The sequence below is a fragment of the Mizuhopecten yessoensis genome, unplaced genomic scaffold (assembly GCF_002113885.1).
Source record: "Mizuhopecten yessoensis strain PY_sf001 unplaced genomic scaffold, ASM211388v2 scaffold3575, whole genome shotgun sequence".
NCBI classification, from domain to species: Eukaryota; Metazoa; Mollusca; class Bivalvia; order Pectinida; family Pectinidae; genus Mizuhopecten; species Mizuhopecten yessoensis.
Window position 1 is genome coordinate 606,722 of NW_018405113.1, and position 17,843 is coordinate 624,564.

The 17,843-nt window shown below is 32.4% G+C and overlaps 1 protein-coding gene across 1 annotated transcript; it reads right to left on the reverse strand.

Moving 5' to 3' along the window:
• Positions 1-11,301: 11,301 nt before the first annotated feature.
• LOC110447665 lies at positions 11,302-13,245 on the reverse strand. The gene is made up of 3 exons (XM_021493513.1): positions 12,958-13,245; positions 12,556-12,811; positions 11,302-12,301 (listed from the first exon to the last, which is right to left on the reverse strand). The coding sequence occupies exons 1-3, from the start codon at positions 13,030-13,032 to the stop codon at positions 12,066-12,068; spliced, it is 567 nt and encodes a 188-aa protein (XP_021349188.1). The 5' UTR covers positions 13,033-13,245; the 3' UTR covers positions 11,302-12,065.
• Positions 13,246-17,843: the final 4,598 nt, after the last annotated feature.

Consider the following 17,843-nt stretch of genomic DNA (forward strand, 5'->3'; position numbering starts at 1 on the left):
GAGTATCGTTCTATATATTCGCGTTCCATTTCAAAAACCTAAACAAGACATCATGCGGATTAAAATAAAACTACTTTTAATATTTAAATTGCCGATAATTTTACAATACTTAATTCATTTTAGGCATGTGGCGATATTCATCCAGTTCATATTAAAACATGTTAAAATGGTTGAATAAAATGTAAATACATTATTTAATAAAAATAAAATCGGAATAAAGATAAACCTGTTATTGTGACATTCTATTTTTTGTTGTTTTGAGGAATGTTCGTGTCTTTTAAATACATAAAATGTCAATGCACTGCATATTAATTAAACTAAATGGGATATTCATGTATCACAGATATGACAAGGCATTAAATCATTGATGCATGGCATTACCTAACAAAACATACCATTGTTAAAAGTTGCACTAGTTCAAGGGCAATGCAGACATGCTCATTAACTCATTCACCCCTGAAGACACATTTGAACTCTTCCAATTCAAAGGCTGGAATAGTTAATTATGAAATTTCAGGGGTGAATCAGCTAACAAAGCACGTGTAGCATTTATGTTTGTTTTGTATGAAGAACTTCAATCCACTTATAATGCTTTGATTTACAGTTTGTCCGCTATTACTGAACAATGTATCAGTCAAATGCTGAAGTTATACCTGTCGAGTCAATTCATTAAGGACGTGGAATGAAATATATATTGTACCTTATTCTAGTGCAGGTATGATTCCAATTCACATAAACATTAATTAATACAATTAGCGAAATGATTAAAATATACACGGTCATTTAGTTACCATATGATTTATTACTGTAGCAATAACGTTTTACCGGTCACGCGTTGTATTAAATCACAGAAATAGATCGGGCCTCAATGTTCCCGAAGTTAACTGTAGTTCTTTTAATGTTTCCATAGGTGAGCATTATAAGAGTTAATACAAACTGTTGTCAGACTACGGCCAGGTGTATCACTGAACACTGTATGAAACTCTTTTTCGATTATCGTTATAATTAAAATCTTTCTTATATATATAGGACCGCTATTATAATGGTTACAGGTGATACAGAAAAAATGGCTGCTCTCGATGATTTTGTAAACATAGTCATACATAAACATACAAAGGAATACATGTTTAAATTCATTTATCAAAAGACTGCCATTTTCTACGAATGCTGCCATCCCAAACATTTTGAGATTTATGCCATTTTATAAAACCCTAGTGTGACTTGACGTCATGTGACGTAGCAGTGATGACAAAAATCATACTCGTCAAAAATTGCGACGTCGAAGATTTCACGATGGTCCGAGAAAACGTTTCTTTTCGTAGATATCATTAACTCGAGGGAAAAGCGATAAAAACATATTGGATTTGTTTGAATTTCATACTGATATTTATGAATCTTGTTCAAAGTTTTGTTTTCTAGCCCAAGAGAGAGCGTTGCTGAAATGAAAACACCTGTATTTGTTTCGTAAATCTCCCATGGAACAGAAATTCATTTAAATTCCCGCAATATACATTTTACAACCAACATGCGACATCACTTTTGATTGTTTTCACCGCTAATAGAATTCAAGTCATTATTCTAAATTGTACAGACGAAAAAAAAATGTTTACGTTGAAAAGTTCATGTTCCTTTTGTGTTTTATAAACATAATATCCCTACATAACATTTTATTTCATGCTTTATCTACATAATGACACCGTAATTAATTTAATAATTTAATACAACAATAACATGTTTTCCTAGTTATCGCGCGACGGTTAAACATATGTATTAAAATAATTAAAAATATTGCTACCACATCCTATAACATGTTTTGTCATTGGGTTGTAACATATTTTTAAATGTGTAATTAAGTTAACGAATGTTGATACACATGCGTCTCATTAGTGTACAGCAGGTGGTCGTAGTTACGTTATATACGGACATGTCATTTTCTACCTGCCCCGTACTTCCTACCTGTACGTCAGCATGGACTGGGAGCGACAGCTAATTGTTTATCTAATAGGCCACGGAATTAGATTAGATTGCTATCCAAGTCCGTTGATAAACAAACGTCATACCATCACTTAACCAAAACAACGTTATTTTTTTTGTAGGCTGTTTATATCTTTATCAGCCGATGGTAAAGATAATTTATTAAGAGTGGTTGAAAATATTTAACTCATATATATCATTACATGTAATTGATGAACGGTATTTAAAGTTGTTATTGGCTGTTGTCTGTGTATTGATGGGGGCACAATACACCCATCAGATACATACACCTATATATCAATGTTCATATGTGTTACCGCATGTCAAGCCGGTTAAAGAAATTAGTGATACATGTATTGGACGATAACTTTTTGTTTTCAAAAAGCAGATTAGTTTGTATTGAAAAAAATAAAGTAATAGGCTGAATAAATGACTTTGAACAAGGAAAGGAACCTAGAATTTCGAAAAATAATATTTTTTTGGCCACAAAGGAAGAACTACTCTCCAGTGTGAATACAAGATGGTGTTAAAACTTGTTCTTATTTCTTCTGTTGTGCTAGCGACAGAAAGTTCAGTGTATTGCAGTACATGTACTTATCTATTGTCAGATATTTCTTCATAATACCGATTATTTTGACCTGTCTTACGTAAATAATCAACCTTACACCGTATCCAAAATAAAACGACCGTATATAGTAGGTTGTATATCGTCGTTTCACTGAAAAGGATAAGTTCTAAGTCACATGTTGTATACACAAGGCGGAATAGGAGATCGAATTTCAAAATTCTAGATTTCCTTGTCCTCTGGTTCACTGTTCAGACATCACTACATACATGTAACAATATATATATATATATATATATATATGTATATTTTGAAAATTTGACATAAAGTTTAGATATTTTCATTGTTAAAAACGACGGATGTTCTTAAAAGTAACTTATTGGTGTCCAAGCAATGAGGAAATATCTGTATGGCTACGGTAGAAATGTGACTACATAACCATGTTGTTTACCTGCGTAAACATGTACTTCTACGTCGTTAACTTAAGGACTGGGACACAATGTAAACGTATAATGTAGCGCCGTTTGTTCTGGTATACAGTGAATATATTATATGTTCTCTTCTGGCATTAATGTCATGTGGTTAAAATACAAAGTGGTTTAAATTTATTGAGTATAAGACAAATAAAAACGACACAGCTTTTAGGATAACCCCGCAACATGATATTTTACTTAAAAAATCAATAAAATTTCAGATTTCCCCCAGTTGGAAATAACCCTTGAATTTATAGGGAAACTCCTGGGTATTGAAACCATTCCGGATCAGTCATTGGTCTTTCTTCCATTAACGATATCCGGAACCACCAACACTATGAATAGTATAATCTTCAATAGCTCATAAAGATATTTTTTTATTTTGGAGTATTTATATTCTTGTGTGTATTATACCTATTACAGGTGCTTCCACGTGCACCCTATCCCAATACCTCGCGCGTCACACGGAGATAGAGTTACCGACCCTGCCCTGTTCTCCTGTATGAATACGGTAATGCAACTTAAGTTTGTCGTGAAGAATGATTGTAAACACAGTGAAGTTATATTTGGCAATGATGACGATTAAAGGTTCTCCAGAAGCGTTTTAGAAATTTTCTCTCTCAAAATGTTTATTTGGTTGATATGCTGGTACGTCAACAGACATTTTCACTGCTTTTATTACAGTGGTTTTGAATAAGTAGAGGAAACGCTTGTACAGTTATAATTAATGAAACGACAATAATTCTGCAATAAACATGTAAACATGTTTGTATGCCTTGCCTCTTAATTTGTCAATTGGGGATACACGAGGTATTTCCAACTTTGTCCATCAAGTTAATCGGAGTAATTTTAAAGGCAGTGCAAATAATATGATTTATTCACCAACTATGATAATGCTGTTAGCAGGTTTTTAAGCTGGTACGACCATTACTTGCCATGCAGAGCCAACCATGCTCAACCAATGCATTCGGATTTGTGTTTAAGTGCCTAATAATTAACCAGTTCAGAGAGGGTGTTCATCTGAACCATTCCATTATACAAAACATGCACTTGTGTTAATTGGTTCTGTGGTTCTTTAAATTGAAAATGTAGAAGAACATTTCATACAATAAGCAGCCGTTCGTGCATTGTACCTGAATGTACTGCGACATACAATTGGTCATGAAAAAAATGTTAAATATGCTTCGGCAATATGTAAAGGAAAATGTACAGGAATCGTTTAGAAGTTAACATGTGTTGTGAAAAGAGCGGTGGTATTAGGCGGTATATTACTGTGCAGTTTTTATAGTAAACGTCACGGCAGGGTCAGGTTTCATCTCCACTACTGGAGGTTCCCGACCAATATAGGGCGTCTATCTAACTCTGGTCGAATTTCAAAGTTGACTTCCTGAGTTTACTACCAATATTGATGAATTAACACCAGATTTAGATCCTAAAGATATTTTATATCAGCACCTTTTCACCTCAGTAACACCACTGAATTTGTTTTGTCCTGTAATGCTTTGTCTAGCGTGACTAGGGGGTAGATATACAGGTGGCCACGTGGCATTTTATAAACATCAGTCTTTTTCCAACGATAACTTTGTCATAGATATTTGTCCCTCATATCAGTAATATGACACGGTGACACAGATAGATGTACAGTTCTTTAACATTACGTTGTTCACATTTGGTTCACTGACCAGTAAATAATCTTACTAAAAGTTTATAGATAACGAGACATAAATTCATTTTTTTTCATTTTTAACTTTATATAAATATCAGTCGTCTCGACTGGACCTCAGCTTGACTCCCGTAACGTTTTATCCTGTGTTCATTTTCTTTATATTATCCGTGAAACGTTTATTAAAGACTTAAATAGTAGTAATTTAGTAGGCTAATCGTACCTGAGCTAAATGTTGGCACATGTTTACTAAGACAATTTCATTTAGTCTATATACCAAATAAAGATATTTTTTAAAAGAAATTAAGCCAAGGATATGTATAATAATGCTATTATGCTAAACCGATTTGCAGTACTGATGAACAGTATTGCATCGAACGTTTAAGCAATAAGCTGGATATGTAGATGTGGTTATCACACGCAAACTGAAATTAGCGCGCTAGCGCTGTATGTTATTATTGTATTGGCATATATGAAGAAAAAACACCTACCACATAAGCTTAATTAGGATAAAAAGTTGTGTATAGTGGTCAGTGAAATGTATATGATGTGTAGGAACTCAATCAATCAATTCATCACATTGCAATATTTTGTTTATATTGCCAATGATGTAAAAACCTAGTCTACTGATTCCCCCATTGTAACTGGTATGGATGAAAATTATACAAATGTCTAACAAAGGTAAGGATACTACGTACTTTAACATTTTGTTGTCCTGACACATGTCTGTACTTGGATATGTTTCTAATTGAGGTTCAGAGATCGGCATATCAGGAAATCAAAAATAAAGTTAGCTTACGTTTAATTTAAACATCATAAATTCCTTTCTCGTTAAACATATCCGGAATCTGATATAAATAAAATAACACTTGGAGATCGATAACGGTATTACCTATTTATATACTGAACTGTATTTATATAGATTATTGTCTGTGTGATATCTGTAACGTTTGTAACCGCCTGATCAAACCCTCGTACGTCAGACGGAGATAGAGTTACGTACCCTGCCCTGTCCAAGTACGGGGCCAATATAGGATTACAGGTATATATCTTCCTGACCTTAGTGTAACAGATGGCAATCTTTTATACCGTTTTATACAGGTTTATTTTTGCCGTGAAAACATATAGAATATGTTTGTTTCAAATGCCATTTTTCTAATTCAGTGATAGGATTTCGTTTCGTTCACTTTACTCAAAATAGTGTTATTGAATATATCTTTAAATAGTGTTGTTAATTATAATAAAAATGATTTTTTTGTCAAATGTCACAATATACTACATCTCTCTTATAATTACTTGCTCACCCATGTTATGATATGTGTAACTTGGTTGTTGTTGAAGTAATACATTTGAAAATGCTTTCATAAATTATTTCCAATCATATGAAGATGAATTATATATATGTTTTTGCTTTATCATTTGATTCTGTCTAAAGCTAGATGTTTTGTGAATTACTTTAGTAAACGTTACGACATGATCGTGTTACATCCGACATATTGACACTCTGCAGGAGACATTCGACCCACATACAGGTGTCCATCTATCTCTGGTCTTATGATCGAATTTCAAAGTTGACGTTATGAGTAAACTACCAACATAGATCAATTAAAGTATCATAGTTAAATCTAATAGACGACAATATACTCGATCAACACCTTTTCACATCATTAACACCACTGAATTTGTTTTGTGTTGTTCCATCTGTGTAGCGAGACCAGGGGATATGTGTATAGGTGTATTACAAAGCATATAACGAATGTCAGTCCAATACTGTAATATTATCAGAGATATTTGTCCTTCATGTCAATACTGTCACAAATTAATAAAGATATATGTATAAAATGAGCCAGCACATTTAAAATTAGATTGATTGAATCGTATACACATGATCCTATTTAGGCAGACAGAGTCACCGGGTTCATATGACACTAATTAATATTTTTGATAAATGCTATGAATATTGCATTTGTTAATCCCAATTACACTATCTCTTTTTTGCACGGATAATATATATTCCTCATGTGTTTATTCTCTCAATTGTGTTTTCTAAACTACTTTAAACCAACTTACACATGTGTTAGACTGAGAAATATAATTGCAATGTTAGGAAATTTCTTGAAACGTTATAAAGACACAAAAAGATTAACTTATATCATTTGTTGTACAAAAATAATCGTGCATCTAAAATGTCAGACAATTTATAACTGCAGAAAGTTGCACAATGTTTTAAAATTTATTTTGAATAGGATATATATGATGATTAGAGTAATTTAGACTGCGGGACTGAGAGGGAAAATATCGATTTATATAAAGATATGGAAACCAATTAAATTCATTCTGTTTTGGCATATAAGCATACTGTATTATTATTTCAAATCATCTAAAAATGTAATGAAAAAAAAAGATCCACGGAAGCCAAAACAGCGTATCGCTTTGAAACATAATTCAATTAAACTATTAATTCCATAATTGTTAAACACATTTACATAATTAATAAGCGTAGCATTCTATTTATACAACTTAATGTCTTTAATTAAATCTCTGCCTGCAGGGATTCTTTTATATGTGCATCGTTCCGGTCCAAAATCCTCCGCTCGTCAGACGGCGATAGAGTTACCCTCCCTTCGTTGTTTATTAAGTATGGGGTCGGTGTAGATCCTTCCTGTCTGGGTATTATTACAGGGTAACAGATTGTGACCTATTGCTAGGTTATATAAAACCGATTAATCAAGACGTTAAATGCATTTACATTTAACACAATTAATGCAATGTATTTTAAATGCCAATATTTGAGCCAATGGTATGGTTTTCCCTTGTTTGTCTTTTTTGTGTCTTTTTCTTTCGCACAGTATTTATAGAGCTTGCATAGCTACAATATGTCTTTTGTTTTTATCTTCATAAAAACTTACCTGGGAGTGAAGTGAAATAAATACATTGTTTTATATATTTCACAGTTTTATATATTTCACAGTTTTATACATTTCACAGTTTTATATATTTCACAGTTTTATATATTTCACAGTTTTATACATTTCACAACAAAAAAGAAAGAACACTCTGTCCATGTTTAAAAAAAATTGGCAATGAATAAACATATACTCAACATATTAAACATATTGCTAAGTTGTTGATACAAATATACGGTTCATGCCATCATTATTGTGTATCTAAACGCAATTGAAAACAATATAGGAAATAATTTTAAACATGTTATAAAACTACATGTACTAGTTTTCGCTTTTGATTTATTTGTAGTTCTACATGCATTCTCGAGTACAATGTGAATTAGTCTAAGATATTGTGTAAAAGATATCCTGCGTATGTTGTGGTCAATGTCACAAAATTTAAGAATTAAATCCTAACATACCCTTTGTTTTATTGTAGAGGTTTCAATATAACGCATTGGTCGAATTTTAAAGTCGATTTTATTATTTAACAAGTAACAAAGAGACGTAAAATCGATTTCAATCTCACAGATAACAACATATTTGATCAGCACCTGTTATCCTTGTTAACCCTACTAGATTAGTTTCGTTTTGTCTCACCTGTGTAGGGAAGATTTATATATATTAATATACAGGTGTTTTACGTATCATATTACTAACGTTGGTTTTTATGACAAATGTATCAAAGGTATGTGTCCTTCATGTCAACAGCGTGAATAAATAATAAAGATGAATATAAATGTAAGAATGAGACAGCACATTTAAAATCAGATTGATAATATCATATACACTTGTCCATAATTTATTATCCAGAGTCACGAGACTTTTACTGCTAAGTTCTTATTTGATTAATTATAACTTATCATTGTAATCAATACCTGCTAATCCCGATTAAATTCACGTTCAGCCGTAATGCTATGATATCTAATTTACTTCTAATGTACATGAAACTGTATCTAATGAGTTTAATATTAAAAAGTTAGTAAGCTAATCTTGGACAATACAGATTTGGCCTGGAAAACCATTTTACACCTGCACCTTTCAATGTAACACATGTTTCACATGTGAAACTATTACAAAAAGTTTAGATATTAAAAAGTTAGTAGGCTAATATAGCTGTGACCCGGAAAATTACTTGGCATCTGTTAAAAACACGTGTTTGGTCAAAATTCGGTCATTGCTACAAAAACGACAAGACAATAATATAAGTTTAACAATTGGCTTGAGGAATATAGCAACTGTCTTGTTCTCTTTGTTGAGGGGATATCAGAAACTTCCTTTATCACGAATTCCTACATTTAAGTTTTATCATGCCGGCTTAGAAGCCGAGATATTTTTATAAATCAATAATCCAACAATAATTTCCACAAAACTTCTGAGAGTCATATCTACTCTTTCGATATAATCTGCGCTTTCGTATCCAATCGATAAAAAATGAGAGGTATGGGGTAATACCAATTTCAAGGCCGATAGAGGACTGAGAAGTTAAGCCGTTGCAAAAGTAGAGCTCTAGTCAGTTTTACGGGTTACTTTTAAACAGAATTAAAAAAAATGTAGACTTAAATTAGATTTAAACGAATTTAGATATTTACATCGTGTAGGAATATATTGTTTTTCTATTAAAAAATACTTAAAAGATAGATAATTCTCATTTAATCTGGTAAAATGAAATTTCCAATATACCGTTCATATCAATAATTCACCTGATAACGTTCTAATAATTCAAAACAAAGATTCTCTACAGCGATAAAAAAGATTATATAAAGCTCGTACTTGGTGTTCGACACCATATGGCACATTTTCGTGCTAATCTAAAATAATTAATGATGTGAAAACTCCGGGTGGCATATTATTCTGCACTACGTCAAACACACACCGTCGGGGAAATAAATTATATGCCCTCTACATGGTAAATCTATTCAAACATTCTCAAGAATGTTATTCCAAGTGTAAAAGACTGCATTATCGTTAAAACCTTTCTTCATTTAACGATAAAACCTTTCTTCATTTAATAGATAATTAAGTTCGTTGTTAAATATTTAAATCGCTTTACTTAGGACTAAATGTAGATTATAATAGAGTGAATGTATGGTGTAGCTTTGTGTTGTTCATTGTTTGTAACTTTGCCGGTGGTAAAGACGTTGGTGCATTAGTCATTTGTTATATTTACGGATTACAAATATGAGATTTAAATGTCTAAAATCTTTTGGTTAGTCTATTAAAGTGTCAAGAGCTATTGAATAGATTACCTGTCAGGAAAATTACAAAGGTGTACAAAGAAAATGGAATGCGTCACACTCAGAGTCGTACAATAAACCAGTTGTAGCCGTGTGTATTTTCACACGTATTTCTTCTTACTCAGAAAATATGTAATATACACAAAGGTTCTCTTTTCCTTTTGAAATATGAAACAATTCCGTCTAATTTGATACGTGAAATGTCAATTTCTTAGCGTTATCAGGCCCGGCATCTGTGAAGGTCTCTAGCTTTAGTTAAAATGGTTGTATACATGCCCTTTTACATGTACCACACGAGTGAAATTATTTTATGATTTACAGAGAAACACACACAGAAAAACACGTTACTATGTAAGACATTGAATGATGTAATCCTATGTATTTTAGATACGTACGCCTACGACGAAACGTTGACTCACACGTATACCTGGTCAGTGTGTTTAAAACTCTCCAGTCTGATTCACACAGTATGATTAAACTCCGTCTGTGACTGGTCATTGTTTCAACAAACTGGACCAATATACCTGGGTAGTTAAGTATATTCTCACCGTTTTAGTATGTTGTATAATCGGTAATTACATAAATACCACGCCACTAATGTATGTACGGTAGATTATCACTAAAGTAAAGACATTCTTTTTGGACTTAGATATAACAAGACTTGTCAGCTTAACAAAAAATCAACTCAGTTTTCAAAATTAACAATATCAATACTTTCGTGGGGTTTAATTGCTAATTTTGCCGCATTTCATTTGAAATATTATATTTACTTTTTGTTTTAATCTGTAAAGCTTATTGAGCTAGCACATCGTTCTGATCAGGTTCTAGCCTTTCATTCCTGATATGATTATGTCAAGCTGTAGGATATTTGTGACTATGGAACTGTTGTCTTTGAAGATTTCATAAAGAACGTGGTTGTATGGACGACTCCTATGCCATTATAACTAAGTATCAAAATGGTTTGTGTTATAAAAATGTGGGCAAAGCACATTTAACCATATACAGCTGATATTCATTAGTAGTGTTTATCGATTTACTTTTTAAACAATTAGTATGTTATATACGTGCTCTTTATCTGCATCTTATCAATAGTTCAAATACGTCCATATTACATATGTGCTAAACTACAGAACACATAATTCTTATGAAACTGTCTGTGTACTTATCAAAATACCGATCTATACGGGCTTCTGAAAGAAAACGATTCAATATCGTATATTTAAATATCTACACTAATATCTCTTGTATTCCTGATTAAAACAAGTGTTACAAATCATAATAGAAGTTTATATTGATTATATTTTCCAGTAGTCCTATGTGCTACGAGGATATCCCGGAAACTGTTATTGCATCAAATAAGTACTGCATGTTATTATGTTTAAGAAACTATTGTTTTAGTACAAGATATTAATAAAGTGACTAAAACACTTTTCTTTTATTAGATATTTTATTATTCATGTAAATCAAATGCAAATTGCATTATGTCGTTTATTTTTTTTATACAGAGTCAACTTTCTTCCGCTTTTCTACACATCTATGCACATATATACATTTACACACTTTTTTATCGGCCACTATTTGGTCGAAAGTCTACATAGTTTCTCATTCGTAAAAAATGGTAACATACAAGTACATGTGTCACATAACATACATATAAATGGCATAGTCATCGGCTGACCATTCCTTGTCGTTAATAACAGAATACAGACACATTCAATTTCTCAATTATAAAATACACACATAAATACTATCATATTCATTCATTCAACCATAACAAATGACAATACCAGTAGAACACATTAAATTAGGTAGATTGAGCAAAATGTCAATTAGTTCATGAAAGACAAATGTATTTGGTTATTAATGAATTTCTTGTTTTCACCATATTTAAGAACTAAGGTGTCTGTTGTCAATGTTTTGTCAATAGAATTGTTGACCAAATGATACGGTCATAGAGCACCATGAGTGAAATATCTTCCACGTTCGTCGCGAATTCGGATTCTTCAAAAAGTTGACTAAGGACGAGACAACTGTCTTACAGGATTCGAGGTTCTGATATGCCCATTTTTGCAAGAACCGCATGAGACACATGTCCATTTCCTGACACTTTTATGGCTGAACACATGTATGTAAAAGTTCACAAAATCATCGAACTCTTTTGAATGTTTTTTAAGTTGTAAAATACATATTTATACGTATACGTATAGATCAATGCTGTTGTGATCTTGCAAATTTCCACAGCTTGATATTTCTTCTCAGGATTTGCTCGTACGAGTAATACTCCGTGTTGGAATCCTTAGTAACGTGGGCTGAGGCGTTCGCTACAGACCGTGATCTTGACGTAGCGGAAGAGAAAGAGTCACTGAGGTTTTGTTCGTACCCAAACAAGCTGTCATCGCTATCAGAATCAGCAGAACTAAGATCTTCCATAGAACCACATGTATCTGGAAGAAGATAATGAAACGTATTAAAAATATGACTGATTAATATCATTTTAGTGTAATAAATTGTACAATTGTTAGGAAACGAAGTGCTCATTTTATTTCAAATTAAACATGGATACGTTCTTTGGTGCATTTTAAGTGTACTGTACAATTGGCTTTGTGACTCAGTTCTTACATTTCCTTAAACTATTTATGGATACGTTTTAAATTATCTCAACTCTTATCCATTCAGGATAATCTAGATGTATAGTTACCTTCAATGCTTGAGAGAGATCCACTTAGACTCCCATTCATACTACAGTAGTTGGGCACACTTTGCTGGCGGACAAGAGGAGTTTCTTCTGGAATAGATTCATTGTGATTTACAAAAACTCGACGACCGTTTAAAATGGCGAATTTCTTCTTAACTGGACCATGTAAACCTGGTCGCTGTTTGGAAAGTTTCTGGATGGTATCGTTGATGCTGATTAGCTGCTTCATCAAGTGGACATCTTGTTGTCTCAAATCCACCTGTAATTCAAAACAGAACGGTCTATCAATTACTATTTCAAAGAAATGAATTCTAATGAGAATTTTATTGAAAATCTTAACTATTTGTGCAATATGAAATTAATATTATCTTGAAAGATTTGCTCACGAAATATACTATAACTTACCATTTTTTTCTTTAGCGTTGCTAATGCGTCATTGATTCTGTCTGTAGAGGATGCTGATTTCATAATAGATGTCATGGTAGTTTGCTGAAAGAAGACAAAATGTTCACCGAATAGTCGTAGTTAACAGGTCGCTGTCTCGATAAGAACTAATATAACTACTGTTTTCAATCCTACTTATACACATTAACTATGAATGGCTTCCTAACGTCTTTGTATGTGTATAGATTTTTCGGTCGAGTACACACTTCTTTACAGAACACCTGGTGTAGAAAATATGTACCATCGGATTGGGGTCTGTTACACCTGTGACAGGTAACGTTTGTGTCAGGTGATTGTACGGGAGGTGTGTTTTAACATTAAGATTACGTATGATACGGTTCCTCCGATCCAGTTGTGTTCCAGTGGTCCTCTCCTGCACAGCATAATCCCAGGTGGGTGTAAGAAATTCTACTACATCAGGAAATAAAAGGATACTTTTTAGTGGTGAAATAGATCTGCTGGTTTTCGTCCATATTCTCACATATCTGAAACAATCGTCAATGAAATATACTAAACGATTGTAAATACGATCGAACATATCCTCGGCCAATATATTCTAGGTGGTCGAGACTATCATTTTACACCATCTTGTTTTAGAAATATCTAAGCCAGTGGTAAAAATATAAAGCCGATTCATACCATTTTTCCCCATAGGGGGGTCCTATTGTGTGTCACTCAAAAAGCTATCTGAGTATACTTGACATGAGGTTGAACTATTGATACCATTCGGCTTTTAATCAAGGATAAATACCTAGCCACTTTATACGTTCAGAAATATATGTCAATTAACTTATCGCTTAAATCATCGGGAATAAGGCTACAGCAACCTCACAACGAATCGACCTAACATTGGTTAAACTTGGCTTATGTAAATGGAAATTAAATGTACCTGTTGCATTAGAAACAAAATAATTGATACAAAATAAAAATGATAATAGAAACAAAATCGTGTGGGATATGAAGTAAAAGGAAATGATAAGCTTGCATTACAAAAGTAACACTGAGTGTCGAAACACGGTTATAGTTATCATACTAAGTACCCTCCCAACCTTACCCTATGATATTCGGTTACATATAAGCAGGAAGGTATGAAACAAGATTATTATCGTTACTTGTGACGATCCAACAGTTAGTGCAATAACCACGGAATTAAATCTGATTCCGTGTAGTAACTAATGAGTGTCGAGATAGTTCCTGTAAAAGCATATTTTCTTATAATTACGAGCGCTGAAATTTGAAATTCCGCTTTCGAATTCAGTTAACATTAGAATAATTATCATATTGAATAAATAGTAGCTTTAGTAAACAATGAACAAATTATTATTGATAAGAAGTATATCGTGACGTTTTTTCCTTGTTTAATGATTTTTCCACGGAAAGATTATGTCTTTGTTTGAAAGGTTTTTACGTACTCGTTTCCCGTAAATAATGAAACAGGTATCGAATTGTTTACACCGATTGGTCTAATGTATGTAGGAAGAACAACGCTGGGTTGTTATGTAAACTTAACTAACTTGTACTTTTAATGTGGTAAATCCATAGGTGAGGGAAACCAGAGAGAAACTACCTTAACATCTACGTGTATAATGTTGATGCATTCATATTTTGTCCAGTAACAAAACATTTTGTCGACGTATGCCATGGGAATTCCAGATCACAGTTTGCTTAACAACACCACTATCAACAAACCAGTTTTTGTGTTTTACGAAATATGTCCTTTTTTGGATTTATTTGTTACCTAGCAGCTATGGTTTTTTTTTCGTTTTTTTTTTCTATTTTCACAATATGTCTATTTAAAAAGTATGGAAACAATTAGATAAAATACACAGTAAACAGTTCGGCATTGGCACTGTTTTCAATGCCATCTAACTATCAATTAATGACGTAGTGTTTGTTTTCCAAAATATATTGTTTTAATAGTGCATTTTATAGTTTTGCGGAATGTAATGCAAAATAAGAGTCAAAGTTTTTTGGGAGTGAAAATGGTACTTACAGGGGTCTTTTAAAAGTCCTGATTAGCATCTCAAATTGTATCCCTAATCTGGTGATGTTACTGTAGCTTCTTAAACTATGATGAAGTGACGAGTGTAGTTAATTTGGCCTGATTGCAACATTAACCGAACCTAATTTACTACAAAAAACGGTTATATTAATCCTGTGTTGACGAGGATCAGAATACTAAATTGGCGTCCAGCCGACCAACTGGTCGTATACTATTTCACTGAGTAATGATCCTCCGACAAACACATTACTAGAAGCCCCCTGGTTTATTTTAATGCTGTTTCATGTATGTGATAAGAAATTGATATATATACATGCGCTTAAAATAAGGAGAAAGAATATTTGCTGATATTTAAGAAACATACTTTTGATATTGAAAAAATGTAAATTTCAGCACATTTTTATTTTAAACATCAGCCCATGATTTTTATTTCACATTGCATATTATCTGCATTGAAATAATAATAGCATTGTTAAAATATGTTAGAAAAAGCCTTTCAAATATCTTTTCAACAGCAGAAACTGTTTTTTAATCAAAGTATCTGAACTTTAGTTGATAACATTCGAAGCGTAATACATTTCATTGATAAAAGAAACTATTGTTATACTATTATATTATATTATTACTTTTAAAATTAATAACCTATTTTTTAAGATAAATATATCGTCTTATCAACTCAAGAATAAAATATCAATTAAGAATAGAACGAGAGGTATACGGGAGAGCTTAGGTTTCCTTTAAACATCTTACTTAACATTTGTTTACTAGGGATTTAAACCCCTCCACCCATTTTTAAAGTGCAGTCTTTAAACGACGAACTCCTATTTATTCTGCTGGGCCCTCCTTTCATCCTTTTTTAAAACTAGTATTTACAAGACTTACCGTTATTTCCATGTTAGGGCATATTGATATTTCCCGAACAGGTTGATAAAAAATCCCATTTTTGCACCGGCTTGTATAATTTTAATTTGTAAATATAAGTATAGCATTATTAAACTATATGTCAAAAACTTACTTATAGCTTCAGTATAAATTAAGCTTAGCAGTTGCAGACAGTTATGTTAAGGTTCAAGCAATCAATTAGTAATCAATACTATGTTTAGAAAAAAACAATCACGTCATATGAAATACATATAAAATCAAACTTAAGAGTTATATTGAACTTGAAAAAATAAATAAAATTGCTTCAATTATTATCATCCTTAATTTGCAAATCAAAATGATTAAGAATGAATGACGTATACTATTGGTTGGTTCGTTCAGATGTATCGTTTTGAAGGTTTTTTATGCACACGAAACATACCGAACTGACATCATTGTTTGCCCTTAGTGATAGGAATTCAATACTCACGAGTTATACGTAATACAATCGCAATGTAAGGTTAGACATGTATTATCTCACTGTTTGACCATCTAGGGGATATGTATTTTGTTCTACTGGAATAGCTTCTCGGTGGGACGAACGTTCTGCTGGGGAATAGGTAAATATATGACATAGTACGGCTCCTCAAGCTCGTCCCCTAGACACTGTTATATCGACTCTATATCGACTTTTTAAGTGTTTTAGAAATGATTCTGACATATACATCACGATTTCCATCTAATTTGTTTTTTGTATTTAAAATTGGAACAATAAACTAATGTTGTTGACTTTGATCACAATGTTTTGTTTGAATATTACAGGATGAGCTATATTTGTGCAATTTCTTTCCTAGGGGTTGTCTAAATAATCTACTCTATCATCAAAGCTAATGGTTTTCCGAAATTATATCACCGTATATGGCTCTAAAACAGAATGTTTGCGTTTGTTAATAGTGTATCTATAAATAAACACCCACTGAAGAATTGCACAAAAAAAGGAATTAAAGTAAAAGATTTTTTTGACTTTATCGAAAAAAGGAACAAATGTTCTTTATCTGTTAAGCTAACTTCAAGCATTAACTGTCCTTACAATTCTTCTTTTAAAAAATAAAAAAAGAAGAAAAAAAGACATCTATTGGAACGTTCTACAGTTTCTATGGACTGCTTACAAAGTATCAGTTTACTTATGAAAATCACCCCTATCTAAGTACAGACCAACTTCCTTTGGTTGATTCAATGGCTAATAAGCAAACATCTGGATTAGAATGTAAACTTCCGGTTGCCATCAGTTTGGTGTATTAATGTGTGTTGATGTTCCATTTCTGACCAGAGGGTTTGTAGATACGTGATGTGCTCCGTATCAACAGTGTATTATCTTGGTGGGGTTTCCCTACACCTCAGGTGATGACCAGACGACGAAAAACATGGTCGGGTATGTGTCTGGTACAGATAGTAACGACATCGCGTGATCATAGACTTGCTCAAGTTTATTAAAATTTCTAATAAACATCATATTCCTTTAGACCTAAAATGAATCACTAATTGCTAATTTTGGTAGGAGTATTAATTAATTAGAGATATTCAAGTCACCGGTTAGAAGAACATTGCTCGTAAACGCAAAATTTGAAATATGATATTTTAGCGTGCAAGTTCCCTTTTGATAATACTTAAAACGTTTGTTTTCATTTCAAGATATCTTTGTAGACATTAAAAATATTGAAATTTCTTACGAAGCTAGATAAAACGAGCGTTGAGTCAAATATAATGTTAACACAATCAACTGAATGTAATTGAAGTAAATAAAATCCATAATTTGAAATAAATGAAAAAAAAAATGAAAAAATAGAAAAGAAAATTATTTAACCAAAGGCAAACCCTTGATCTTGGCTATCTTTTGTGAAAATAAACACCCGTTTGCAAAAACGTGAATGTCAGATTTGATTAATGTTTCTAGATAAATATACTGGAAGTAGTCATTTATATC